At 38.4% G+C, this 25774-nt stretch overlaps 2 protein-coding genes across 3 annotated transcripts in view; both read right to left on the reverse strand.

Annotated features, from left to right (window-relative positions):
- Positions 1 to 19393, reverse strand: part of LOC119793895 (dynein, cytoplasmic 1, intermediate chain 2a-like) — a 29763-nt gene extending 10370 nt beyond the window's left edge. Inside the window, exons 1-9 of one of the 2 annotated variants that reach the window (XM_038301183.1) lie at positions 19261 to 19393; positions 14828 to 14965; positions 14257 to 14374; positions 11305 to 11392; positions 9039 to 9098; positions 8268 to 8383; positions 1527 to 1613; positions 484 to 646; positions 289 to 388 (exon numbers count right to left, since the gene is read on the reverse strand). In XM_038301183.1, the coding sequence (XP_038157111.1) occupies positions 289 to 388; positions 484 to 646; positions 1527 to 1613; positions 8268 to 8383; positions 9039 to 9098; positions 11305 to 11392; positions 14257 to 14374; positions 14828 to 14929 (834 nt within the window). In that variant the 5' untranslated portion in view covers positions 14930 to 14965; positions 19261 to 19393. The remainder of the gene's footprint in view (positions 1 to 288; positions 389 to 483; positions 647 to 1526; positions 1614 to 8267; positions 8384 to 9038; positions 9099 to 11304; positions 11393 to 14256; positions 14375 to 14827; positions 14966 to 19260) is intronic. The other variant, XM_038301184.1, reaches the window with a different exon arrangement.
- Positions 19394 to 22843: 3450 nt separating this feature from the next.
- On the reverse strand, positions 22844 to 25600 carry LOC119793885 (cytochrome b reductase 1). Its single transcript, XM_038301169.1, has 4 exons — positions 24979 to 25600; positions 23590 to 23798; positions 23230 to 23384; positions 22844 to 23138 (listed from the first exon to the last, which is right to left on the reverse strand). The coding sequence occupies exons 1-4, from the start codon at positions 25163 to 25165 to the stop codon at positions 22868 to 22870; spliced, it is 822 nt and encodes a 273-aa protein (XP_038157097.1). The 5' UTR covers positions 25166 to 25600; the 3' UTR covers positions 22844 to 22867.
- Positions 25601 to 25774: the final 174 nt, after the last annotated feature.

The raw sequence follows: 25774 nt of genomic DNA on the forward strand, positions 1-25774 counted from the left end.
AAATGGCCTTAGACACCAGAGGAAACAAATCATTACAGCCAACGGACATGGCAATGACGTGTACGGGGACACAACTTAGCTTTCCTCAGGGAGTTTTGGCTGAAAGAGAAATGTTGTCAAACTCAAGTAAAGTAACCATAAAACATGATCAAAGCCGTTTAAAATGTCAATTAGAAACAATTATATTGGCTTTTCCTTCTATTTTCTAAGAAAAAAGGAGTCAAATCTGATTAAATAATTGTTAAATGGTGCCTTGGAGGATGGGTTAAAACTGTCAGAGAAAATCACCTGCGGAGACCAGTCCAGACAGGTAACGACCCGATGTTTGGACCAGCGCTCGTCCATAAACTGCCTGTTGAGTGAAAGCTTTGCTCCCGCCTGAATTTCACTGGAGGGGGAAAACAGCAAAAACAAAACAATACGATCGATGAAAATGTATGAATACAATTAATAATTACAGCTGTTAAATTAAACTCCAAATACCCTTCCTTCTCCTCCAGATCACGTCCGCTGTAGTCAAAGAAGATGTCCACGTGCTGGGACAGAGCGCGCTCAATGATGCGGGTGCTCTGGTCAAAGAAGTTTGTAAACTCCTCAGAGTGGAGGATCTGCAGCTTTTCCTCCTCAGTCAGCTCATGAGGGGGGGCTTGACAAGGAAACCAAAACTTAGTAAAATAATGTGGAGAGGTGGAAAATTTAGTGGACTGAAAACGTGAAGAAATCTAAAATCGACACCTTAAATGTTAATGAGATTTTATATGATAAACCAACTTAAAGTACGTAGCACGTTCTTGGAAAATACCAGAAGCTGAAGATCAGTCAGACTGGACGGACGACAAACTGTGAAAACCTAATTTTTCCAAAACTGTTTTTTTAACTTAAGTCTAACTCTAGGTTTAATGTCAAAAATGTATATTCATTTTTTTTTTAACAGGCTCTAAAAAACTTGTTTGATCATCTAACTTTGACGTCTCATAAATAAACTGCAAAGAAAGCTGCTTTCACACTTAAATAGCCTGTTGCTGGACAATCCCAGAGCTGTGAATCTCTGCAGCTCCTCCAGAGTAACAGTGGCAGCTGTTGGCTTCTCTAATTATCTCCCTGTTGCTCTGGCAGTTTAAAGGATGGTCATTTGTTGCTAGTTTAGAAATAATTTCTTCCATTTTCAGATGATTTTTGAAAGGTTTAAATCTTATGAGTTTTGTTTTTTTTCTGACCAAACTCTCTTTTACACCTAATGTTCTCCCCAACCTATCTGATGTATTCCTAGACCTTAATAACGTCGATCCTTCTCTAAAGTCCTCTAATAAACCTCTGAGGCCTTAGAGAACAGCTGAGGTTAAATCAACTAAGTGGAAGTTAGTTATTGTAAAGGAGGATGGATTCTAATTCTAACTTTTTATCAACCACTAATTGAGATTAAAAACATTTGAAATGAGCAAACCAATCATTTTAAATGAATTTAAAATACTCCAAACAATTGTAGTGGAAATTGTGGCAGCGTTACAATGGCTGTAGTGAGGTACCTTCTTCTTCTTCGTTCTGATCAGGTTTCTCAGTCTGATCCTCGATGACTGGTTGAACTGGAGCGATTTCTTCCTCCTCTTCTTCCTCTGTTAATCAAACAAATTAACTTCATTAGAACTCAGATCACAGATTCAATGAGCCTGTACCAGCATTTCCTAATATGAGGAACAGAGAAGAAAAAAAATAATAAACCTAGAATGTTATCCTTATTATTATGGTTTTGTCTGAATGACACATTAGAATAGGCAAACTAAAATCAAATGAAAGTGGAAAACTTTATCAAAAGGAACCATTACGCCTCCCAACGGACGCTTCATACAGCTCGGCCGCTTTCTTACACTCCATTATTTTCGCCTTTCAATAAAAGCTCCACCCAGTGATTACAGGAGCAGCAATAGAGTGATTTTGTATCTCTGCCTTGCATTTGTTTGGTTTGTCAGCACTATGTTGCCTTTCAAAGAAGAAACCTGCTCCTCTATAGCAGGGAAGTTTGTCGTTTGTATTAAAGGGACACGGCGCAGCGGGTGTCTTGTTGTCATAGGGACCCCTGTCTTTTCCCAACTGTTAATGAGACACGATCCATTCAAAAAGGAGTCTGGTTGTCAGTGTAGCAGTTTCCTCTGTCCCAGTTGCAGGTTGCCCCCTTCTAGGCCACGGGGCAGAGGGTGAGGAGCAGCTGCCTCGGCCCATCCCTTTGGACTTGGCCAGATGACGGCATGGTGCAAAGGCAGATGGTGATGCAGGGATTGTCTTGTGCTCTTCAAAGGTGGCATGGGGATGGCACAGAGGTTTTCCGCCTGGCCGCCTCAAGACAAGCCTCCCCCTGAACGGCAAGCCTGCGCAATTACCGTCCTAGCAGGAGGTCCTGCGGCTCCTATTCAGGCTTGGAGAATGTACAACAAAATACAGGCCACACCAGCTGGCAAACTGCACACAGGTTTCACCTCAAAGAGGACTGAAAACATCTTCTCGAGATGATGTTAAGTGTAAAAAGAAGCGGGGAAAAGGGGGAAAAATGTTTAAAAGAAGGAAGTTTTAGCTTTGTTTCCACGGGCGTTTTTAGTTAAGATAACCGCACAACAAGCAAGAATTTCTTTGCTAGTGAGATCATCTAAATGATAATGTCATCCGTCACTTTGTCCATAAAGTGATTAATCCCTTTCCTCAGATGGACGTACGAAGGTTATTGGGAGCGCTGATGAGTTTACAGAATCGGGTTGATGACACGAGCTATTTCGATGTGCAGCCATACCCTACTCCCAACAGGAGAAGGTTAAAATCTTTCCTTTCAAGGGCCTCAATCAGGCTTAAAGGAAAACAGTAATCACTGTCTTTCAGCTAGTCCCGGCCGCGCTCGTCAGCCCTTTCCCTGGCGAAGCAGCCGGAGCAATCAACCTGCCAGGCATTAGGAGCGGACAGACAATCTGAAAATAAAGGGTATAATGCACCTGCCAGCCAAAATGGCCATTTGGAGAAAAGCTAGTGATCCCGGTGACCCCGCTGGGGGGCTGTGCGCGTGTGTGGTTGGCGAGAGGGGGGGTTGCTAGCAGCAAGGGTGGGTGGGTTGCATTTAACAGAATTCACCCGGATCACCAGTGTCCCATACGCTGACACCTCTCTCAAAGTAAGTCCAATTATGGCTTTTGTACCACTTAAGAAATAAAACCTTTTTTTTTTTTTTTTTGGGGGGGGGGGGGGGGGGGGGGGGGGGGGGCAGAACAGGACATGGGGTGGGGGGTGGAGAGAGAAAGGCAAGTCCAAGTCAACAGACTACATATTAATGCAAACATGGCATGGGGCCAAGGATGAACAATCGTCAAACAGCCTTTGTCTCACCAGCTCTGACTCCAACATGGGAATGAAGCTTTAGAAGCTCACAGATCCAAGATTTTCAGCCAATTTCGAGTCAATAGTTTGAATGACGCTTAGATTTACCAATACAGATTCTTTTTTATTTATCTGCAGAAGCTGTGCCAACATTTTATACTCCTGAAAATGTCACTGATTAGAATAGAATTGAAAATATTCCTTCTAGTCTTGCTCCAGTGAGTCATTAAATCATCCTTTAGTTAACGTTTTGTCTGTTTTAAGCATAAAGCTTGAAGTTGCTAGTTGGAACCGAGGCCTTTAACTTTATCATTTTCAGAGAACAACATTTTTAAATTCCTGCTCCATGACAGAGGCTGAAAAGCTGAAAAGAATAAAACAGCAATTTTGTTGCACTGCATTCTGCCTTCCTGTTATCTAGTGAAAGTCCAACTCTCTCTTGCAGCCCAAATTCAGCCCATGCATGCTGCACAAATGCAGTTTCTTTAAGATTTACATTATGCACTCCTTCTCCCTTTACTTGTACAATACTGAAAATAGCTAGCCAAAAAGTGAAGTTAATACCACAACTTATTATTTCTTAGGTTGGTGCAAACAAGGGCTAAAAACAAGATCTAGGTTTGAGCAGACCAAGCTGAAAACCGTCTTTCCAGGACTTCTTTATCAAACCCCATATATAAAACCACAGAAAAAATTTGACAACACAAACCTACAATGGCACTAGAAATCTGAATCAAAGAAAATAAAACACTAGAGTATAATCTAAATATGGGGACATAGGGGAGGGCGAATTGGTTTAGAGGAAAAAAAAATCCACATTTCAAAATCAAGAGAGCACATAAAATAATAAATTATGCAAAACTGAAAAAAAGGAAAACATGAAATATTCTCCGTAAAATGATCAGCTACTCAGTAACTAATCATCAAGTGCATAAAAGCTGACCACGATTCCAAGTGGCACTAGAAACAAGCGGGTCTTTAAGGACTTTATGATTAAAAGTTTTGACCTACCTCTAAATTCAGTGATTAAAACAATCACTTCCAATTAAATACAAGATCTACAGATCTACCCGACATGCTTGTGTTCCTGACGAGTCTTTTGAAACACGGTGCTAAAGCAACCAGTCCATCCCCCTACCCCCCCCCAACAATATCTTACTCCATAATTACAGCCTTCTATTGAACGGTGCATACTGATGCAGTCTGGGAAATACAGTAGCAGTGATACATACTCACGATTTTCACACAAACTTCACACATAAGGACATCAATGCATTAAAAAACAGGGCTTGGACACACCAGGAAAGCATACAACAGAGATATAATTGTTGAATGTTACATTTTCCATACTATCTGTTTTCTCTTTAGTCATGCCGATATCTCCACAATCATACACCTCAGTTTTTCAGTGGCTAAATGTTATGAAAAGAAAGCATTCAGCACAGGGAAACTGTAGGCAAAGGATAATAATTCCACGCAGAGTCTATACATGACCTTTGAGCTTAAAATTAGCAGACCACAAATCGCATCAAAGCATTGGCAACAAAGACAAGGGACAATTGTGATTTGATACTATGTGCAGCTCTTGCTGATACAAGATCCAACTCTTTTATATGCGGGTTGTTTAGTCTTTTTTTGTGTCATTTTGTGTTTAATGTCTGGTTTAAATATTTGGAAGCAAAACATTGTTCTTGTTAGAGGATGTTAGAGTCTTTTATTCTGGTAACCAAGTCATCCAATTTCAATTGCAATCTGATTTTATGATCAGTCACCAACTAATTGTTGAAAAGAAAAACATTTTTTAAAGATAAAGAATATTTTGTGCTAGCATTAGCCCATCTGAGCAGGGAAGCATTTACTGAGTGAAGTAGATTTCAGGTCAACTCTTTGTCTGTAAGGTGTTTAAACATTTAATAGAGGAAAAACAAAAGGCCATTTATAGGAACCTGTTTTTTCTACGAAGATCTGTCCGTTGCTCACTTCACTGCTCAGTAACTTTTATGCTGACACTTTGAATTAATGTAGTAAGTGTCTCTGAGACAGGTGAAACATGTCAATGCTGCTTTTTTCCTGGTGAGATGTGAAAAAACATTAAGTTTTTCTTCATCATCCTTCAATTTGACATGACAATCAACATTAAGATGATTTGATTCTATCCAAGACAAAAGACAGCAAACATTAGGGTTTATGCCCCTAAAAGATACTCGATACTGCTGCAAAGGATTTTAAATTAGGGTTTAATGAAGAAAGATGACACAGTAAACAGAGATATTCTATTGGTTTATAAGATTGTTTAATTTATTTTTTCACTTCAAATTTACGAACACGTTTTTCTGAGAGGAAGCATGCCTAATAACCTTTTGGAACATTTGGCCGGAGTCCCGACTTGAATCTGTGGAGGAATCTAAAGAATAGGGTGACGAGAAGGAAGCCTTCTGATCTTAGATGGTTGGTGCTCACAACCAGAGATGAATTATGAAAGAATAACAGAGGAAATACATATAAAAAAATGCAAATGAACATTATTCCATAGATTATCGATAAGTATAAATAATAAAGTTTCCTTACTTTGTTAAATGTGAGCAAAATCAATATTTTTTTTCTGTTTATTCTCTTGTACATTTATTATTGAATCTAAATATTCCAGGGTTATATATAATCTGAAACTCTGTGGTGGTAATACCTGGAAGTCATTCATTCTATGTTTAATTGTGATCATTTTATTGTGGTTACAAATATTTTCTTCTCTGAACAAAAATAAGAGAGTAAAGGATCTCATGGGACAAAACTACACCATGGATTGCTTAGCAGCTCTCTCTAGCATCATCAGCAAGGCTTCTCAAAAACAAAAACAAAAAAATTAGATAGCATTCTTCCTGATTGCTCATTGTTTCTTTTAGAAGTGTGAATATAGCCGCTGATCTCCAATCTTAAACTCATTTTTCCTGAGATGTCGTGCCGACACAGTGGGAACCCTCAACCTGCAGCAAGGGCACGCTAGCCGCTCCCGCTAACGCCACCGCCCGCTGACCTTGAGAGTGCGGTGCTGCTGCCTCTTTTCCACAACACAATGAATCACTCAATCAGAAAGCAGGCCAGACGCCACCCCGTGCATCACAAATGTGGCAAACAGGAGAGAGCTGGGGAGGCATCGGCGTCTCATCGAGCTCCAGAAGTGATGGTGTGAAAACGCACAATGTCACTGAGTGCGTTTTGTTATGTGCCTGTTCGGTGAAGGGAGAAGACAGGGGAAGCGAAGGAGTTGATGAAATGATTACATAGTGGCAGGGGCGGGGGGGTGGGGGTGTTCTGTGTTGAACAGCTGGCAGAGAGCACCGTTGTTTAACAGTTTTACTATATGGAGCGGAGGCCAGAGAAACAAGAAGCAAAAAAAAAAGATGCTCTTCATCCTCCACTAGCTCGCTCTGTAGTCAGCCACCTCTTTCCAAACACAGGAAAATCTCACCTTACTCACTAACTGCATGGTGTCTCTGATAGCCCTTCACATCAGTACAACGTTTTAAATTCAAACCAACATTCAATGGAAGCTGAAAACATGTGTTAACTGGAGCAAATTAAAAGCCAAACTCATCCAGTAGCTTGAAGGATCAGAACCAAAGCCCTCATCAGGTTGTCAGAGAAGCTTGTTATTCACAATCGGGTGCAAAAATGAGCCAAGATCAAGCAGCTCGGGAATGTCGCATATTTAATACAACATGTGTTCAACATGTGGATTTCAGCACAAATATTCTGTTTGTCCACCCACATGAAAGCTTCAGAGCCGCAATTACATACATATCAACACGCTTGAGAGGCGATAAGCAGCCGAATGCACAGCGCTCATATCTTCCGCTCCAATCGCATTTCTCCTTCCTGTCACTGGTTTTCTCATCCTGCTCGTTAATTAGACCAAAGCCGAGCCGATTGTGGGGTTCAGAGGAGCAGAGCTTGTCTGAATTGAATCTCTGCCCTCATTTCTTGTGTCACATTTTTTCCTCCATCACTTTCATCTCAGGGCTTTGTAAACCTTTCTTTACACGTCACTCAATTCGCCTTTTTCACATCTTACGGAAATAAATTAAAAACACTTTGATGAAGCTCTTTTTGTCCAAACATATAATTTGTGTGTGAAGATGCAGAGAATCATGGTGGTGACCAAAACCGTCAGGCTTTTAGCTCCTAACCTGGAAGTTAGTAATTCAAAATGTAATACTTTTCCTGCACCAAGTAAAACATGACCTTTATCAGTGCTGTTTAAATTTTAAAATAAAATCGGAGGAAGAGGGGAAATACAAGCAGTTAAAAGAGAAAAACTAGGTTCTGCAATTCTATCATTTCTATGCTTTATTCATGCTACGAGAGAGAGCCAGACTTTCAGCAGATAACAAGAGGGCATAATTGTTTTTAACCCACAAAATATCATTATATACTAATCATGATATACATTATAGGCAACAAACTATATGCATATAAAGCAATACCCCCAAAAACTTGCCTGTAGAATGGACTCCATTCCCCCGCCTGAGGTATTGCTAATCATGTGTAGTAACGACATCATGAAATGGTGAAAGTAAGCAGTAGGCAGAACACTGCAATTTCTAATCAATGTAGTGATCTAAATTTTCAAATGATGTACTGTCAATAGTTTTTTTTTCTGATATCAAACAGCTTTAGCAAAGGAATATCTTATCCAATTAGTTTTTAGATGAAGCCGTTATTCTTTATAAACTAGATTCAAACCATTTCAAACTTAGTTGAGGCGGGAGAGTTAAAAATATAGATGCTAATAAATATAATCCATAAAAAGAAATTCGAATTTTCGAAAGATTGAAAAAAAGTTTAATTTAATAAAAACTCATCAGTGCATCACCACTTTTTTATTTTTGCAAAGAATTTAAACATGAATGAGTCACCTTCTTTGACCTGGGTTGGGGCAGGAGTCTGAGTCTCCTTTGTGTAGGACACCGTTTCCCGCGGAGGGAAGTCCACCTGTGTGACTTTTGCCATTCCCAGCTTTGGAGCCACTCGCCTATAAAACACACAATAATTCAAACTTTGCACCAAGTTATTTTAAAGTTGGGATGTCCTGAAAAAACTTCTTAAATTTCAATCATAATAAGAATATTGCAGCATTAAATTTTGCCACTGATACAATATCACCATGATTCACACATACTTAGATTTATCATTTTGCAGAGTGTTAGAAAATGCTTGATAAGAGCTATATATCAGAGAACAGTAAACAACAACAGGTATGAAAGCAACCAATCCATCTATTATTAATCAGTGGATTACATACATTTCAAAGAGAAGCAGTTTTATTATCAGCAGGCTAAAAGCAGAGATTTCTGATGCAGCCGATATATTTTCAGATAGACTGCTTTCTGACATCAATATTGGATCAGGTCATCCCTAGTGTAACATCCTCACTCTATTTTGTAACAGTTCTCACCTAATTCAGACAAACTCTTCATCTAATTTAAAACATTAATCCTTTTTTGTACAGTGAAGATAATCGATTAGTTCTTTTATTTGCAGCATCTAAATCTGACCTTTTCAACATGCATAATGTCAGTTTATCCTGGACTGAATCGACTTTACTATGACTGAACACTAAAGTAATCATGCCATAGATTGAGAGAAAGGAAAATGACCAGGAAAGGAGAGAAGAGAGTGTCCAGTACCCCAGCTCAGAATCAGAGTGAAGTTGAAGAGTGGACGGGTCAGAGTCCCAGTGCAGAGTCCTGATTAGTGTCACAGCAACAAGGCAGCATTAGTGACAGACAGACAGACAGACAGACAGACAGACAGACAGACAGACAGACAGACAGACAGACAGACAGACAGACAGACAGACAGACAGACGAGCACAATGAGGAAAACAGCTGATGTTAGCATCATGGCACAGATCATGCTGATTGAACCGGTTGAACACTTTCATTGAAACATTAACTTTCAATTTTAGATTTAATATGCCAGCAAAAAAATAAAATAAAACAGGAACTTTGTCACACCAAAGGCTCTGACTGTTGTTTAGCCAGAGAGGTGGTGAAGGTGGTGGGGGGCCCTGAGAGAGAAAACATGACCTCCATGTGTGTAGGAAATGGCCATGCTGGTGAGGGAAATGAGTCAACACGTAGCGGGAACAGCTCACAGTGCCTGATGGGACACTGGGGGAGTTTGAGTTTCAGCTCAGGGAAGGGGGCTCTAATTAGGGGTTAAGAAGTCCCCCAGGCATCACAGCAACCCGCTGTTTCATTGTTAATTTGGGAGCGTTCTAATTCAGAGGCACATAAAAAGAAATAAACATGTCCTCAGTTAGCATAAATGTGTCATCACTCACTACAGCAGTGGCAGATCTAATCTGAGCTTGAGCTCAGCTTTTGGCTTTTCTGGCATCTGTAATCTTTATGTTGCAGTAAAGCATAGCAACAGGCACATAAAGGCAAAAGAGATAACAAGAACGACCTGAACTTGGCGTATTTAACTGAAAACATACACTATATTGCCAAAAGTATTTGCTCACCCATCCAAATTATTGGAATCAGGTGTTCCAATCACTTCCATGGCCACAGGTGTATAAATTCAAGCACCTAGGCATGCAGACTGTTTTTACAAACATTTGTGAAAGAATGGGTCGCTCTCAGGAGCTCAGTGAATTCCAGCGTGGAACTGTGATAGGATGCCACCTGTGCAACAAATCCAGTCGTGAAATTTCCTCGCTCCTAAATATTCCACAGTCAACTGTCAGCTGTATTATAAGAAAATGGAAGTGTTTGGGAACGACAGCAACTCAGCCACGAAGTGGTAGGCCACGTAAACTGACGGAGCGGGGTCAGCGGATGCTGACGCGCATAGTGCGAAGAGGTCGCCAACTTTCTGCAGAGTCAATCACTACAGACCTCCAAACTTCATGTGGCCTTCAGATTAGCTCAAGAACAGTGCGCAGAGAGCTTCATGGAATGGGTTTCCATGGTCGAGCAGCTGCATCCAAGCCATACATCACCAAGTGCAATGCAAAGCGTCGGATGCGGTGGTGTAAAGCACGCCGCCACTGGACTCTAGAGCAGTGGAGACGCGTTCTCTGGAGTGACGAATCGCGCTTCTCCATCTGGCAATCTGATGGACGGGTCTGGGTTTGGCGGTTGCCAGGAGAACGGTACTTGTCTGACTGCATTGTGCCAAGTGTAAAGTTTGTTGGAGGGGGGATTATGGTGTGGGGTTGTTTTTCAGGAGCTGGGCTTGGCCCCTTAGTTCCAGTGAAAGGAACTCTGAATGCTTCAGCATACCAAGACATTTTGGACAATTCCATGCTCCCAACTTTGTGGGAACAGTTTGGAGCTGGCCCCTTCCTCTTCCAACATGACTGTGCACCAGTGCACAAAGCAAGGTCCATAAAGACATGGATGACAGAGTCTGGTGTGGATGAACTTGACTGGCCTGCACAGAGTCCTGACCTCAACCCGATAGAACACCTTTGGGATGAATTAGAGCGGAGACTGAGAGCCAGGCCTTCTCGTCCAACATCAGTGTGCGACCTCACAAATGCGCTTCTGGAAGAATGGTCAAAAATTCCCATAAACACACTCCTAAACCTTGTGGACAGCCTTCCCAGAAGAGTTGAAGCTGTTCTAGCTGCAAAGGGTGGACCGACGTCATATTGAACCCTATGGATTAGGAACGGGATGTCACTTAAGCTCATATGTGAGTCAAGGCAGGTGAGAAAATACTTTTGGCAATATAGTGTATATGCAGTAACATGCATCTGTTTATGTCTCAAAGCAGAAGGGAGAAAAAAGTATATTAACTTTTATTAGAGATGTACTAAAGTCATAAGTAGAATGTGTTTCCTAAATAAATGAATCCAGGAGGATCTTCACACTTGTAATTCCCTGTGCTGTGCTGTGGTTTGGACTCTAGCTGAGGGATTTTTGGGTGTGTTTGGGTTACCTGGGTCCCACGGCTCCATCAGAGTCCTGGCTGCCTGCCTCACTTGGAGTTACTGCTGATTTGGCAGTAGGAGATGTAGGAGGAGGGACTATATTAGAAAAAAAAAAAGAGAATAAAAGTTTATCAGCAAAAGCTGCTCAACAGTTACTAAACAGTTGTTGTGTTTGTGTTACAAGAAGCTAAAAAATACAGGAAGACATTTTAACTCATATAGGTAAATGTAAGGACTGCATCCTAAATGGGTTATACATGGAATTCAGCAGCAAAGTATAACAAATATCTGCACACATAAATAAAACTGGATCTAAATTAAACATAAACAGTAAAACATTTTATACATCCAATAAATACTAACCTATCAACACTCAAACAATAAAAAAAAACCATAGAGCTCTTGCTTCATTTTTATGGCAGAAATGCCAATAAGCTTCACCCTTCACTTTCCAATGGATCTCTACTGCCACCTAATGTTAATATGTGGGTATTACTCTGAAAGGGAAAGATTAGACATGTTTTTTTATACGCATTTTCTTCTAGATAAGGGGTCAACCTGTAGCCCTAGAGCCCCTTAACAGCGGCACTTACCAATTCTGAGCAAAAAAGTGAGCAACGATTGGAAACATAAAGGGAACAGTTCCTTCAATTCAGCACATCATTTCCACCACTGAATGAAACTATTGGCACATGGGAATTTATTTGTTCACTCCTTTTTTTTGCAGTTCAGCTGAAATCTAAGTGTTTAATTTGTAAGAATGGGCTTACTTTTTGCTTTATTCTTCAGTATGAAAATCCTAAATTGCAAAGAAATATCCTTTATTTTTTATAAAGTCAAGTTCTATTTAAAGCTTTTAGAAAATTCAATAAGTATATTTCATTCCTGAGGTTAAAGTGGGTTTTGTAAGGAGCAAAACCAAATGTTGCTGAATTTGTCATGCTGACTTAAAAAAAAACTATAAATAAAAATGATATGCATATCTATAAAAATTAAGAACTGCAACACACCAACATGCATTTGTGATCTAAAACAAAATGTAAAACAGTTTTTAGACATTTCTTTAAAGTTTGAGCGCTAATATATTTATTTTCCCTTGGTATTTTTTACCAAGCTATATCAAAACTGCTCAGTGAGAAGAAGTGAACTTGTAGAGATTAAAGTTTTTTTTCCTCTTTTACACTTTCTTGCAGCAAAACTTACATTTTAAACACCATCTACCAGCTATCTGCTAATAGCGCCTTCGATCACTGTTTCTTCTGTGGGAGTTTATTTTCCGTCATGTTTTATCCTGAAGATCTGATGGCATCAGCAGCAGGTTTCAGAAAGTATGGATATATTTGATAAGAAATTATTTAAAAACTCTTTCTACATGAAGGTAGATGCACATATATTCTAAATGGCATTATGTTCTGATATATATATCTTTATTGCCCAAAAATGGATTCATGTAAAATGATAAAAATTCATAGTATGGAACCAAAATCAGCTGGTTTAACATTAATAATATCCAAAATGAATGTCCTTCAAAGCATTCAACCAGAGAAGCTCTCTGAGTTTTACATCGGATTGCAATTGATTCCAAAATTTGGAAAACTGAAATAATTTCTTTTAGCAGGATAGTCAATGCATGGTGTCACAAAGAACAGATCATTTATAGGACCTAAATATATTGGGTGTTGAAGGAGCTGTTTAATGAGGTCTTTGATTGCTGATTTATGAAGTGAATATAACTTCACCCTGCATTTCAAGTTAATTGTAAACTATTTTAAGGAGGAATAAATGAGAAATTACCAATAAAAAAATAAAATAAAATGATTTTCAGAGTTACCAAAACTTAGCGCCGCATTTGGCATTATATGTTTGTAAAAGAGCAGCAGCTTGCAAACATCGAAGCCAGTATGAGAAGCACACCTGAAATAGTGTCAAACATACCCAAAGAGGCTTCTGCATCCTTTAGGAGAGTTTGCGTAACAATTGGCTGAATTGTCTTCACTTGTCATCTAAAATTTAGCTTTTCCGCATCCTCTTCTCTATTCACCACATTCTCTAAATTTGGGGGCCAATGTGTTTTGTGCTGTCTCATTGTTAGTTTTATAAAGATCAAATTATGGTAAAAATCTGGAAACCTTTAAATACCATTTTCAACCCAATGTCATACAACTAGGGAATTTTCTCTGCTCAGGAGTCATACCAGAGTTGCTGTGAGACAGATAGCCACAGTAGCAGTTATTCAAAATGGCCTTTCCCAGTCAATCACCAGCTGAATGGCAGCCCACTTCCCTGCAACTCCCAGCAAAGTCCCCTCAAACTTCCAGCCACTGGAGTGACCCCTGCTTCTCCTGGGCATGCATATTGTTTTTACTCTGACTCCACCCTTTTTCTGCATTACAGGGTCTGACCAGGAGATGACGCTTCTCTTTAGGTATTAATGTCCACAAATCATGACAGAAAGAATATTTTAGTAGAATGATGTTTAAAAAGGAATTGTAGGGGACCAGCCAAGGACCCATCAAGGAAAGTGGGGAAATTTGAATGGGTACTACTGTACTACTGCTTCTTCCCTACAGCCATTAGTACAAACTTGTTGAAGAAACCCATATAAAAGTTACCATATTTAATTTGCCTCCGGGATAAATAAAGTCTTTTTCATATTATACTTAAGTTTCCCAGGTTTCATTTTCTCTTTTCCACTTTGAGAACCTGGATAGCGAGGGTACTTTTGCAAACTTTCCATGAATATTTAGAACGCATGTTTATATTCGAGTATGAAATTGAGTTTAAGGGACTGAGACTTTTAGGAATTGCATAATTTTCTTCAATCAGTTTTAAGAATATAGTTAAGAGGAAACTAATAGGTGTAGCATCATGTTTTCCCTAAAAAACCAAAATGATTAGAAAAAGATGAAATCCCAGCAGCTAGATTCACACAGTCCAGCATCAGTTAAATACAAACATACCAACGGCAGCATCAGGGGTTATCCCCACACTTTGGAGAAGAGCCTCAGCTTCTCGTCTTTTTTTCTCCAGGTCAGAGTCATCCTGCTGGATGGCAGCCTCTTTCAGCTGTTGTTCCGCCTGGAACAGAAAAACAGTGAGCATTAAGCACAATTTCAGAAACTCTTGACGAAGACCTTTAGGTTTTGTTTCAGTGTCTTTAAGATCTAGCTCTGAAGAAAGTGCACTGTTTAATTCAAATTATATAGTAAATGTCTAAGTGATTAGCTGCTCAATTTGAACTAAACCCGCTTCAGACAAGAAACAGAAATAGGCAACTGCAACAAGACTGAGCTGAACGTCAGTTACAGCAGAAAGTACAGTGGAAGAATTATTTCTTAAGATTTCAATACATTTGAGAATTTATCTTAACCTAACTGGTTCACATGTTAACACATAAAAAATTGGTAACGTTGGTTTCAAAACAAATAAATGAATTGTATTAAATTTAAGAGAACTTGCATTAAAATATGCTCCATTTCACTTAGATCCAGTGTCAAACCATGATAAATGTTCCTGTAAAATTAGACGTACCTTCTTGCGCTCCTCCTCCTTCCTTCTCTTCTCCTCCCTGATCTGCGCTAACCGTTGCTTCTTCCTCTCCAGTTCCGCTTTCAGCTCACTTTTGTCAGACATGATGTTGTTCTGCGTCCTCTGTGTTTTCTACAGCAGCTATGTTTGTGAAATGTTTCAGAAGAACACATATATAAACTGTGAGAATTATTTCAGCACCAATGGTAGGCATTAATATTTTAAACACTCATCAGTTTTTTCTTTTTAATTCAACACTATGCAGGTTTCAGCACAGCCCTTGGCCTAACAATGTCTTCCTTGTAATAATTTTAACTGCTCCTGAGATACAATGCAGTACTGCAACAAAATTATAACAATCTGAACTTAAAACAAATATCTTTGCATAAATAAAATGTTAGAACCACTAAAGAGATCTAATAAAGCAATTTACTTCAAGTTATAACTACAAAATTTTTCCTCGAACTGAAATCTTTCAATCATTAATTTATTCGCTCCCTTATACTTTGCTTTGTGATAAAATGGTTAATGCATTGTACTTATATAAATCCTTTATTAAGTTAGGGTAATCCAAACATACACTTTACCCTCCTGAGCATAGTGAATAGGCAGTACAGTGCAGGTGTCTTGCCTAATGACAAAGCAAGCCTCATATGGTGCTTATATTCACTATCCTTTGGTTTCAGCACCATCTCCTGCAACTAAAACCACTGTTTCCCCTTTATATAAAAAGAAATTACCATGTCTTTTTAGGGGTTTTTCAAATGATTTTTTGATAGTAGTTGCCTTTATTGAACAGTGGTTTGATAGAAGAGGGGGAAAGAAAATGTGGATATTAAAGGGGCGAGTAATAATTATTTTGCTGGTCAATCTGTCAAATATTTTTTTTGATTAACTGATTAATTATTAGCCGGCAAATGGTGCTTTAAAGATTATATACAGAATTTAAAACAAGTGAAGCTTAAACTATGGCACTTAACAGGTTATAAAAAAAAAAATCTATTGATCACTAAATTACTTCAATATCGATTAATTAGGATTAATTATTTCAGGTCTAGATAAGAAGAAAGAAAAGGACAAAGACTGGGAATCTAACCCAGCACATCCAGATCTAGGATTGGAGCCCATAAAAAGCCATAAAAAAGAAAATAGAGAAGAAAACAACAACAAATCAATAATACTCAATGTGTTTTGGGTTTTTGTTCTTTGTTTTTTTTTAAACAAACATTTTTATAAACTAAAACAAGTACCCCTGGTTGTGTTCAGATGAAATCTGACCCAGGTGAGTCTGCCTCGAGGATTCTAACACATCATCAACAGTGAAAACTTGAATAACTAAGAATGGTGATCACCAATTCTAAGGATTTTCTTTTTATACGTTTTAGTCAGTGTGTGACACCTACGGTGTTTCATGTCAAAACTACCATATGAAATAAATGGGAATCCAGATTATGCTGAGAAACCCTGCCCTACAATCCCAAAGCAACACAGACACTGTTTACCAAGCAGAGTAACGGGTGTCTCATAGATGTGAGAAACCTATTGGTTGGAGGACCTTAAGTTAGCACGAAGGTTGTGCAACGTGGTGGAAATATCTTTACATATAAGCCTTTGATATCAGCTTCAGCATTTGCCCTACTATTATCCCATGGGGAGGCACCTGCCAAAGAGACTGCCTCTCTTCCCAGGAAGATTGTGGCATATAGTAATTGTATGCGTTCATGGTCACTGTCCTTAAATTTATTAGCCTCTCTAAGAACTTCAAGCTTGTGATATTGTTTCTCTCTCTACATGTTTCCTCATCTAGTTTCAGCTCTCTCTTATGATTCTCCAAACCTGACCAAAGCCAGGAAAAATACATGTCACTGATGCAGACTAGGGTTGTCACGATACTAAACTTTTCAACTCGATACCGTTACTAAGGAAAATATTCGATACTCGATACCATTTTCGATACCACAAGGATAAAAACAAAGACTCCAAAATTCAACAGAAATATTTTCATTAATAAATAAAATACAATAAATAAACACAATAAAGGTTGTATGCTGTGCATAATATTAAGCAAGCTTGATAAAAAACTTATAAAATTCAAATTAAGTGTTCCTTCCTTGGCTATGCTTTGCACACATAACAATGATGCTAGCCAAACAAGTTAAGAAACAAAAATAATTCTCAGCAGCTGCACCTGTTACAAAAAAAAAGTCTGAAACTGAAAAGTGCAGAGAATTATTCAATCACACAGTGTTCAGAAAGTGCATTGTCCTCTATTCTGCACTTTAGATGAATGACTGCTTAGGTGCCACTGGTGACGGCACTCTATCGATACTTTTAAAAACGAGTATTGTATCCGGATACAACATTTCAGTATCGATACTTTTTTGAGTTTCGATACTTTTGACAACCCTAATGCAGACTCACACTGAGTAACAGGCGCTCAGAGAGAGAGCACAGAGACAGAGAGCACAGCCTTTAAAGGCAGGGGTGAAATGGCAATATGGGTTCCAGAGGACCCCCAAAAAGACTGTGTTTCAAGTTAAAACATAAACCTGAAGAGAACTCCTGTACTGGGGTAGTCATTTGTAAAGCCATAAAACATACAAGTAGTATAATGAAAATAATCTCAATAAGCCAATAATTCAAGTGACAAACTGAAAAGCAGAAGACAGCAAAACCCTGACAGGAATTGGAGGGGGGGACAAGGGATTAAACATGATAAACTGATCACTTTAGTAACAGAATAACACTAAAAAGTACAGATTCTAATATGACAGCTGAGTAACCAACCCAGTCAAAGCAATTTAATTGCAGCAAAAGTGGACAAAAATGTATTAGTATGTATTATAGGTGATATTAAGACTTCTTTCTTAATATTTTATATCCTTAATTCTGCAACTGATATAGTTTTATCTTCACCTGGTTCAAATTCTGTGGAAAAAAAGAAGCTAATTTTGCAACAAAAATATCAATCAGATAAAAGAAAGAATATTCAACTAATAAAAACAATTAGCAACATAATCATTAGTTTAAGCCCTAAAAAATAATAACATTGATTATTGATTGTATGACTGGAAGCTTTAAAGGATTCTTTTGGCAATATATTTGCTTTTCTTTTGGTGTGTTTTTATTTTAAATATGTCTAAAGAAAATTAAAAAAATAAATCTCCTGTATGGAGATATACTTATTTAAAAGTAAAATAATAAACTGTGGATCTAAAAGTAGTTTCTCATTTGACAGTAAACATATTTTTAAGGTTATTTATAATGCATTTATGGGATCTTTAGTATATTTTGCAAAAACTTTGAGAGCTGTTGTAAGCATGTAATGAAAATGAAAATAGCCTTCATCCAACAAGGTGTGCTGATGAAGATTCTCAGTCATCCAGGTCATAGTCATTCCAAAAGACTTAAAAATCAAACCACTGGACTTTGTTTCCAAGTTTGAAGAAGTTTCGCTTCCCACCCAGGAAGCTTTTTCAATTCAACATTTTTTTAAATAATTTTTTTCCTCATACTTCCCTATTCCCTAAAATAAATCTTTACATCTGCAACAAAAATCCCCTTTTTTTTTTTTTTTTTTTTTATTTTTTTTACAAATGTATCGAATGTGCTTACCAATAATTGACCCAGCACAATACCTTTGGACATAATAAAATATGTAAACATTAGACAGCTCTAATAGCAGAAATAAGCCTGTCTGCACAGATCACCTGTCAGAAATAGCAATTAATTTTAGCTTTGACACCTAATTAGAATGCCAAATCAAACAACACAAGAAACCCTAAACTGCTTACTCAGCGCGATATTTCAAAAATGTTGCAAAGGTAGGAATAAAAGCAAAACAATAAACTATTTTCGCCCCAAACTACCTCTTTTGTCACTGTCCACTCATTGTCATCAGGCTAACAGAGCCCCTCCCTAGAGCTACTACCATGTCTGCGTACCATTTTAGCTTTAATCCGACTCTATTCTTTTTAGTGATCGTCATCATAACACTTATAAAATAAAAATCACAACTTTCACAACTTTGAAACTTAAAGCCAACTTATAAAAGCCGAAATTAAACGACAAAACGGACTATTTACTGTGGCTAGCAATAGCCTTCCTTATTAATCAAAATTAGCCACGTAGCTACAGAAATCATCCTTCACAACTAAATAGTAACACAAGTAAAAAAAAAAAAACTAAATATGTTTACATGTATGCCTTTATTGGTTTGTCACGGTAATGTTCAGTTTTTCTTGCAACAACCGTTTAACCAAAAGCTCAACCTGGAAGGACAGGGTTAGCTTAGATGCTAGTTAACCGGTAGACACGGTGCTTATGAGCTATGGCCGAATAACTGCTAGTTTTTAGGTTCACGCTGCTGGAAAAAAAGTGTAAGGGTTTGCGACATTTGTTATAATTACTTTAATGGTGAAACTTGGGTAACAAACCTTGAAGCAGCCTTCCAACTTGACCACCAAACCTGTATCAACAAAACAATTGCCCTGCCAGCGCAACTACAGATACCGAAAAGGTCCAAAAGAGTAAATAAACAGTAAGCGATTAACGACAGGTGCAAAGTAAAAAAAGAAGAAAGAAAAGATTCTCTATCATTATTTGATACTCACTTCTACACAAATGTTTTAAACAGCAGGATTTATACTTTTACTTGAGTAATAAACATTAACACTTTTGACACCTCTGCTATTGGGTATGTTCCGATTGTGCTACTGCCTTGCACAAAGTGCATGTAAGAAAAGGAAAACACAAACCTGTGTCCTAAACCTTCTGTTTTATTTCAGATATACAGCTAAATGACTGAAACCTCAGACACAGTTGGATGATTATCAGGTCATTTATCCCAAACACACATCCAACAGGGTCTCTGTGCAGATAAATCAGGTTAACATCAGGGCTCCTTTAATGCTTTCACCTCAATTACACTTAAAATGTATAGGCTATGCATAAAGGTTCTGTGTGTAATTTAAAAGTTGGTCAAAAATTCTGTCATAGAAATGAGAGGCCAGACATTGCTTTTTATTTTATTGATCATATGTAATATTCTAATTTCCTGAGACACTAAACTTCAGATTTTCAAGCAAGCCTAAATAATATGGTCACAAGAATATATTTTACTCCACTACTATTGAATCTATGAGACTTTCTGTTTCTAAAATGAGTGACTCAAAAATACTTTTCCATGATATTCTAACATTTTGGGATGAACCTCTAAGGTGTGCAATGTGTGTAATATTTATAAAGGGAAACATTCAATAGATAAAATGTTCCACTGCAGAGACAAAAAGAATGCAAGATAAAGAAAACATACAACCTTAAGCAAAAGATGTACAAAATTTATTATAAACATGGTCGTAAGCAAATAAGTAAATAAATTCACCTACCTACATTTGGGTAAAGAACAAAAAAAGCAGGTTTTACAGTGTATACCAGCATCTGTTTCAATATCAGCTTCCAAGTTCTGTTCCAAAAGAGCCCAACCATATTTACATATGCTTGTATCAACAAATGATAGGGTTAAATATAAAAAATATTACTTAAAGAGTACAAAAAAAATTATATATTTACCTTTCCTGAATAATATATGCTAGTTTATCTATACATTGTTCATTATTAAGGTTTGTACGTATAATCTTTAGTGTTAGACCCTTAAGATGGCCTCAGATCTTATAACTATTTTGCTTCATTTAAAAGGAGCTTCCAAGTTGTACAGACGTACAGGTGCTGGTCATAAAATTAGAATATCATGAAAAAGTAGATTGATTTCAGTAATTCCATTTAAAAAGTGAAACTTGTATATTATATTCATACATTACATACAAACTCATATATTTCAGATGTTTATTTTGTTTAATTTTGATGATTACAAATGACAACAAATGAAAATCTCAAATTCATCATATCAGAAAATTAGAATATTGTGAAAAGGTTCAAAATTGATGGCCCCTGGTGCCACACTCTAATCAGCTAATTAACTCAAACCACCTGCAAAAGCCTTTAAATGGTCTTTCAGTCTAGTTCTATAGGCTACACAATCATGGGGAAGACTGCTGACTTGACAGTTGTCCAAAAGACGACCATCGACACCTTGCACAAGGAGGGCAAGACACAAAAGGTCATCGCTAAAGAGGCTGGCTGTTCACAGAGCTCAGTGTCCAAGCACATTAATAGAGAGGCGAAGGGAAGGAAAAGATGTGGTCGAAAAAAGTGTACAAGCAAGAGAGATAACCGCACCCTGGAGAGGATTGTGAAACAAAACCCATTCAAAAATGTGGGGGAGATTCACAAAGAGTGGACTGCAGCTGGAGTGAGTGCTTCAAGAACCACCACACACAGACGTATGAAAGACATGGGTTTCTGCTGTCGCATTCCTTGTGTCAAGCCACTCTTGAACCACAGACAGCGTCAGAAGCGTCTTGCCTGGGCTAAAGAGAAACAGGACTGGACTGCTGGTGAGTGGTCCAAAGTCATGTTCTCTGATGAAAGTAAATTTTGCATTTCCTTTGGAAATCAAGGTCCCAGAGTCTGGAGGAAAAGAAGAGAGGCACTTCATCCACGTTGCTTGAAGTCCAGTGTAAAGTTTCCACAGTCAGTGATGGTTTGGGGTGCCATGTCATCTGCTGGTGTTGGTCCATTGTGTTTTCTGAGGTCCAGGGTCAACGCAGCCACATACCAGGAAGTTTTAGAGCACTTCATGCTTCCTGCAGCTGACCAACTTTTTGGAGATGCAGATTTCATTTTCCAACAGGACTTGGCACCTGCACACAGTGCCAAAGCTACCAGTACCTGGTTGAAGGACCATGGTATCCCTGTTCTTAATTGGCCAGCAAACTCTCCTGACCTTAACCCCATAGAAAATCTATGGGGTATTGTGAAGAAGAAGATGCAATACACCAGACCCAACAATTCAGAAGAGCTAAAAGCCACTATTAGAGCAACCTGGGCTATCATAACACCTGAGCAGTGCCACAGACTGATCGACTCCATGCCACGCCGCATTGCTGCAGTAATACAGGCCAAAGGAGGCCCAACTAAATACTGAGTGCTGTACATGCTCATACTTTTCATGTTCATACTTTTCAGTTGGCCAACATTTCTATAAATCCTTTGTTTTTATTGGTCTTCAGTAATATTCTAATTTTCTGATATGATGAATTTGAGATTTTCATTTGTTGTCATTTGTAATCATCAAAATTAAACAAAATAAAAATTTTTCATGATATTCTAATTTTATGACCAGCACCTGTATATCAACACAAAATAATACTGTGCAAAAGTCTTCAAACACCTCTTCTCTCTAGAATCTTGGTTTTAAAAAATATGGTTTCTAGTTCTTTTTTTTTTCTATTTTACTAGAAGAAAATAGTTCCTAACCACACCAGATGATTTTTTTAGCTTTGTTTTACAACTATTTGTAATTTTTCCACATAAAATGCACCTTACAGAATGGAGAGAGAAAATGCAGTCTTCAGAATACCAGAAATCTAGCAAAAAACACCAAACAGATCTGTCAAAAACAAAAGGCAAATAGGTCTTTGAAGGCATTCTAAGGAAAGTAAAACAAGGATGAGGACAGATCATGTAATCAGTCAATATTTAAGAAAGCTTCCTGCCCCTATTGTATTGGTTTCCGTGATGCCTAGCCTTCAACCAGCTGAAGAACTACTATGTGCAAATATCAGTTCACATCTACATAGAAATCCAAATATTTTGGGGAGTAATGGAATGGCACATGGAAATCGATTCACTTCAGAGCCGTTGCTAGGGCAGTAAAATATGAAATACAGGAAGAAAAAAATCAAACGTCAAAACAAAACAGAAAATTGGTATCTGCAGAGGTTCAACCACAGCATTATAAATCAGTGTTATCTTGACTGGTAAACAAGTCAGTCAGTGTGAAAACCATGAACACTTAAAGGTTTTTTTTGTTGTTTTTTTTTTTTAGAAATTTGCAGATGTTTTAATAGATTTTTTCCAGGCAGGATGAGGGACATTTCAAGATTTTTGCACATTTCCTTTTTTTTTTTTTTTCATTTTAGCCTAGGTGTCTGATTTACTATTCCTCTTCCTGACATCTCCATCAACCTGAGAATTGGCTCCATCTTCCAGTTCCGACAGTGCTGGACCGACTTTGCTGTTATCCTCACTTCCACTGTTGGTATGCAGAGAATGCAGGATCTGTTCACTGGGGCGTTTCCATGGCGTTCGAGTGGCAATCCAGAGGATAAGAGCCCCAAAAACAACCAGCAGGACTCCTAGAACATTTACAAAGATCGCTTCTGGAGGAGAGTCCTTATACTTAGGGTTACTCCTGTAGTATAAAAAAAAAAACATTAAAAGTTATTTAACAAAAAAACCTTCATATATAGAATTAATGCATTTATATTTTTATAAAAACTTACAGGCCAAAGATGAGTTTCTCTGTAATTCCCATGAGAGCAACTGCTATCACACTGGTGAAAAGAAAAAGACCGCTGTAGACATGGATGGGCATAAAAGCTTCTCTCCAAGACACAGGTGTAACTGGTATCAGGTATAGGCCGATTCCCAGAACAAGCTGCCCTTTCATGGAGGAGAGGGAGAAAAAAAACAACATTATCAACGCTTCGGTCATGAAACTTTTTTTTTAACCATGACTTTGGGTTACAGACATGACAAATGAACACGAAAAACAAAGATCGACAACAGCTGAAAAAGTATATTAAAAGCATCAAAATCAGGTATTTTTAACAAGTTAGGAAATGATAAAGAGGTCTATTTACCTGCAGACCATATAGTATGACTGCTGTCAGGCCCAGCCAGCTGTGCAGACTGTACATGTTGGGGATTTTGGCAGCGTTGTGGAAGTCAAACACTGCCACCATGGAAATAATGGCCAAAATGAAAGCTGTTAAGTTCAAACCTGCGTGGATGAACTTCATCACCAGTTTGCTGCATCGCCAGGTCCAGGGAAGCCTGTAGACAATAATGGCTGCAAGAGGAGATCAGTGGATCTGTTAATGTCGGTAATCACGTGACCATTAAAACAGCTGACTCATGTGGCTAGATCCTAGCTGGACTAAGTTACACATTTTTAAGGTTATAGCATGTATAGCATAACATGTTGCCTGCTGATAAATCAGACATTGAAAAAGTATTTAAAACCCTTGGACCTCAATGTATTCTTTTCAGACATATGTCATTGTAAAACAGAGAAGCATTACAATTTAATAAAAGGAAAAGGATGCAGGAGTTTGAAAATAAAACATTTCGCTGCGGTTGCAGATTTCTGCTAATTTTTCTTTACAATCAGTAATTGGAAATAGTCTCTAAATATAAATGTTCAAGTGTAGCCAAATTGATCTTTACTTTGACTAGGCCATTCTAATGGGCTTTTATCTCAACCACTCATTTGCACCATCTGTGATTTTATGGCTGTAGTCAAACCTTTTACAGGGATGTTCTAGGGTTGCTCTGTATTTTACCAACTATTTTAACATTAACTTACAATAAGCCAGCTTCGTTTAAACCAACAATTGGGCACTGCAGCGTTAGTTTTCTGCCACACACTGCACTCTTATCTCACCCAAGATCTTCATTCCAAAGGGTTGGAATCCCTCCTCAACTCTTCCAGATGTTGGTAGTCTCCTAGGTGTTTTTTTTAGCACTGCGGTCAAGACTTTCTGCTTGCCACTCTTCCATAAACAGCAGATTTAGAAGTACATAACTTCTGATGAAAAGTGCTTTATAAGATTTTCACACTTTAACCTTACTCAGATGGAACACCTAAACTACATCTTTCCTGACCTGACTGCTGGTTTTCTTGGTGTTCATGATTCTGTTACTTCACTAATGTTCCCCAAACAAACGCTTATTTCTTTTAACTTGTAATCGTTAAACTGGGTTTAAGTTTATCTAAAATTAAGCAGGGGCTCAACAAAATGCTTGCAACAATTTTCATATCCTCTTCCTCCAATTTCAGCGTTATGTTGGACTTTCTTTGTTGACATATCCCATCTAAAATAGCTAAATAATGAAATTTATAGCGAAAACAGAATGAAAAAAATCAACAACTCCCTCCTCACTGGGATTCTTCAGGATAAACAGTCTTATTTAACTTGGCTTCTCATAGTAAAACAGCCACATTCCTGAAAGGAAAGCGTTCATCTCACCAATGCCCTGCAGGAAAATGAAGCCTGTAACGATCAGCACCGGATGCCAGTTGAACTCAGCCAGTCCTCCGTCCCAGGCCAGGCCTTCCTTAAAGTGGAGAACCCATCTCAGCACAAATATTACGGCGACAAACCCGACGGCTGCGGCTCCAGACAAGGCGAACAGGAACTGTTTCTTATTCTCCATCGAGCCAGAAGATCAACAGCAGCAGGACGGAGAGGGGGATGAGCAGCAGGGAGAAGGAGCGTCTGCACGGCAGCAGCTGTTTTCAAACATCCCCAAACTATTTCAAGTGTGGAGGCTGGAGTAGGTGGTCACGTGACAGGGCGCTACGCAGAGAGGTTTGGTAACTTCAGCCGTTACAAAAGCGACCGAACCTCACATTTATGCTGTGTCATCCTCTGACCTCAGCTTAGCACTTAGCCTTTAAGTGTTTTTCTCTTTTTGCTGTCGACCACAGGCTCGAATGAGTCAAACCTGAATGATATAACTTTTGGAGAAGCAGTTAAAAGCCATTATTAAGGCGAGTTTGTAGGGGCCATATGGCTCTCTGCCCGGGGCGATATGAAATGGGGGCGTTATTAGCTTAGGGTGGCCAGACCTCCTTTTTCCCCCGGACATTTCCAATTTTTATACCAAAAAAAATGTCCGGGGGGAATTACAAAATCGTCTGGGATTTTGGTCGACTACAGTGCAGCAGAAGCTTTCAGGTCATGTGACCTACTGACTCAATTTGTTGTTTGTGCATCTGTTTCATCTGTTTTAAAAGATTTTTTATAATAAAAAAAAACTACG

Source organism: Cyprinodon tularosa, unplaced genomic scaffold, assembly GCF_016077235.1.
Source record: "Cyprinodon tularosa strain WSP-4 unplaced genomic scaffold, ASM1607723v1 ctg463, whole genome shotgun sequence".
NCBI lineage: Eukaryota > Metazoa > Chordata > Actinopteri > Cyprinodontiformes > Cyprinodontidae > Cyprinodon > Cyprinodon tularosa.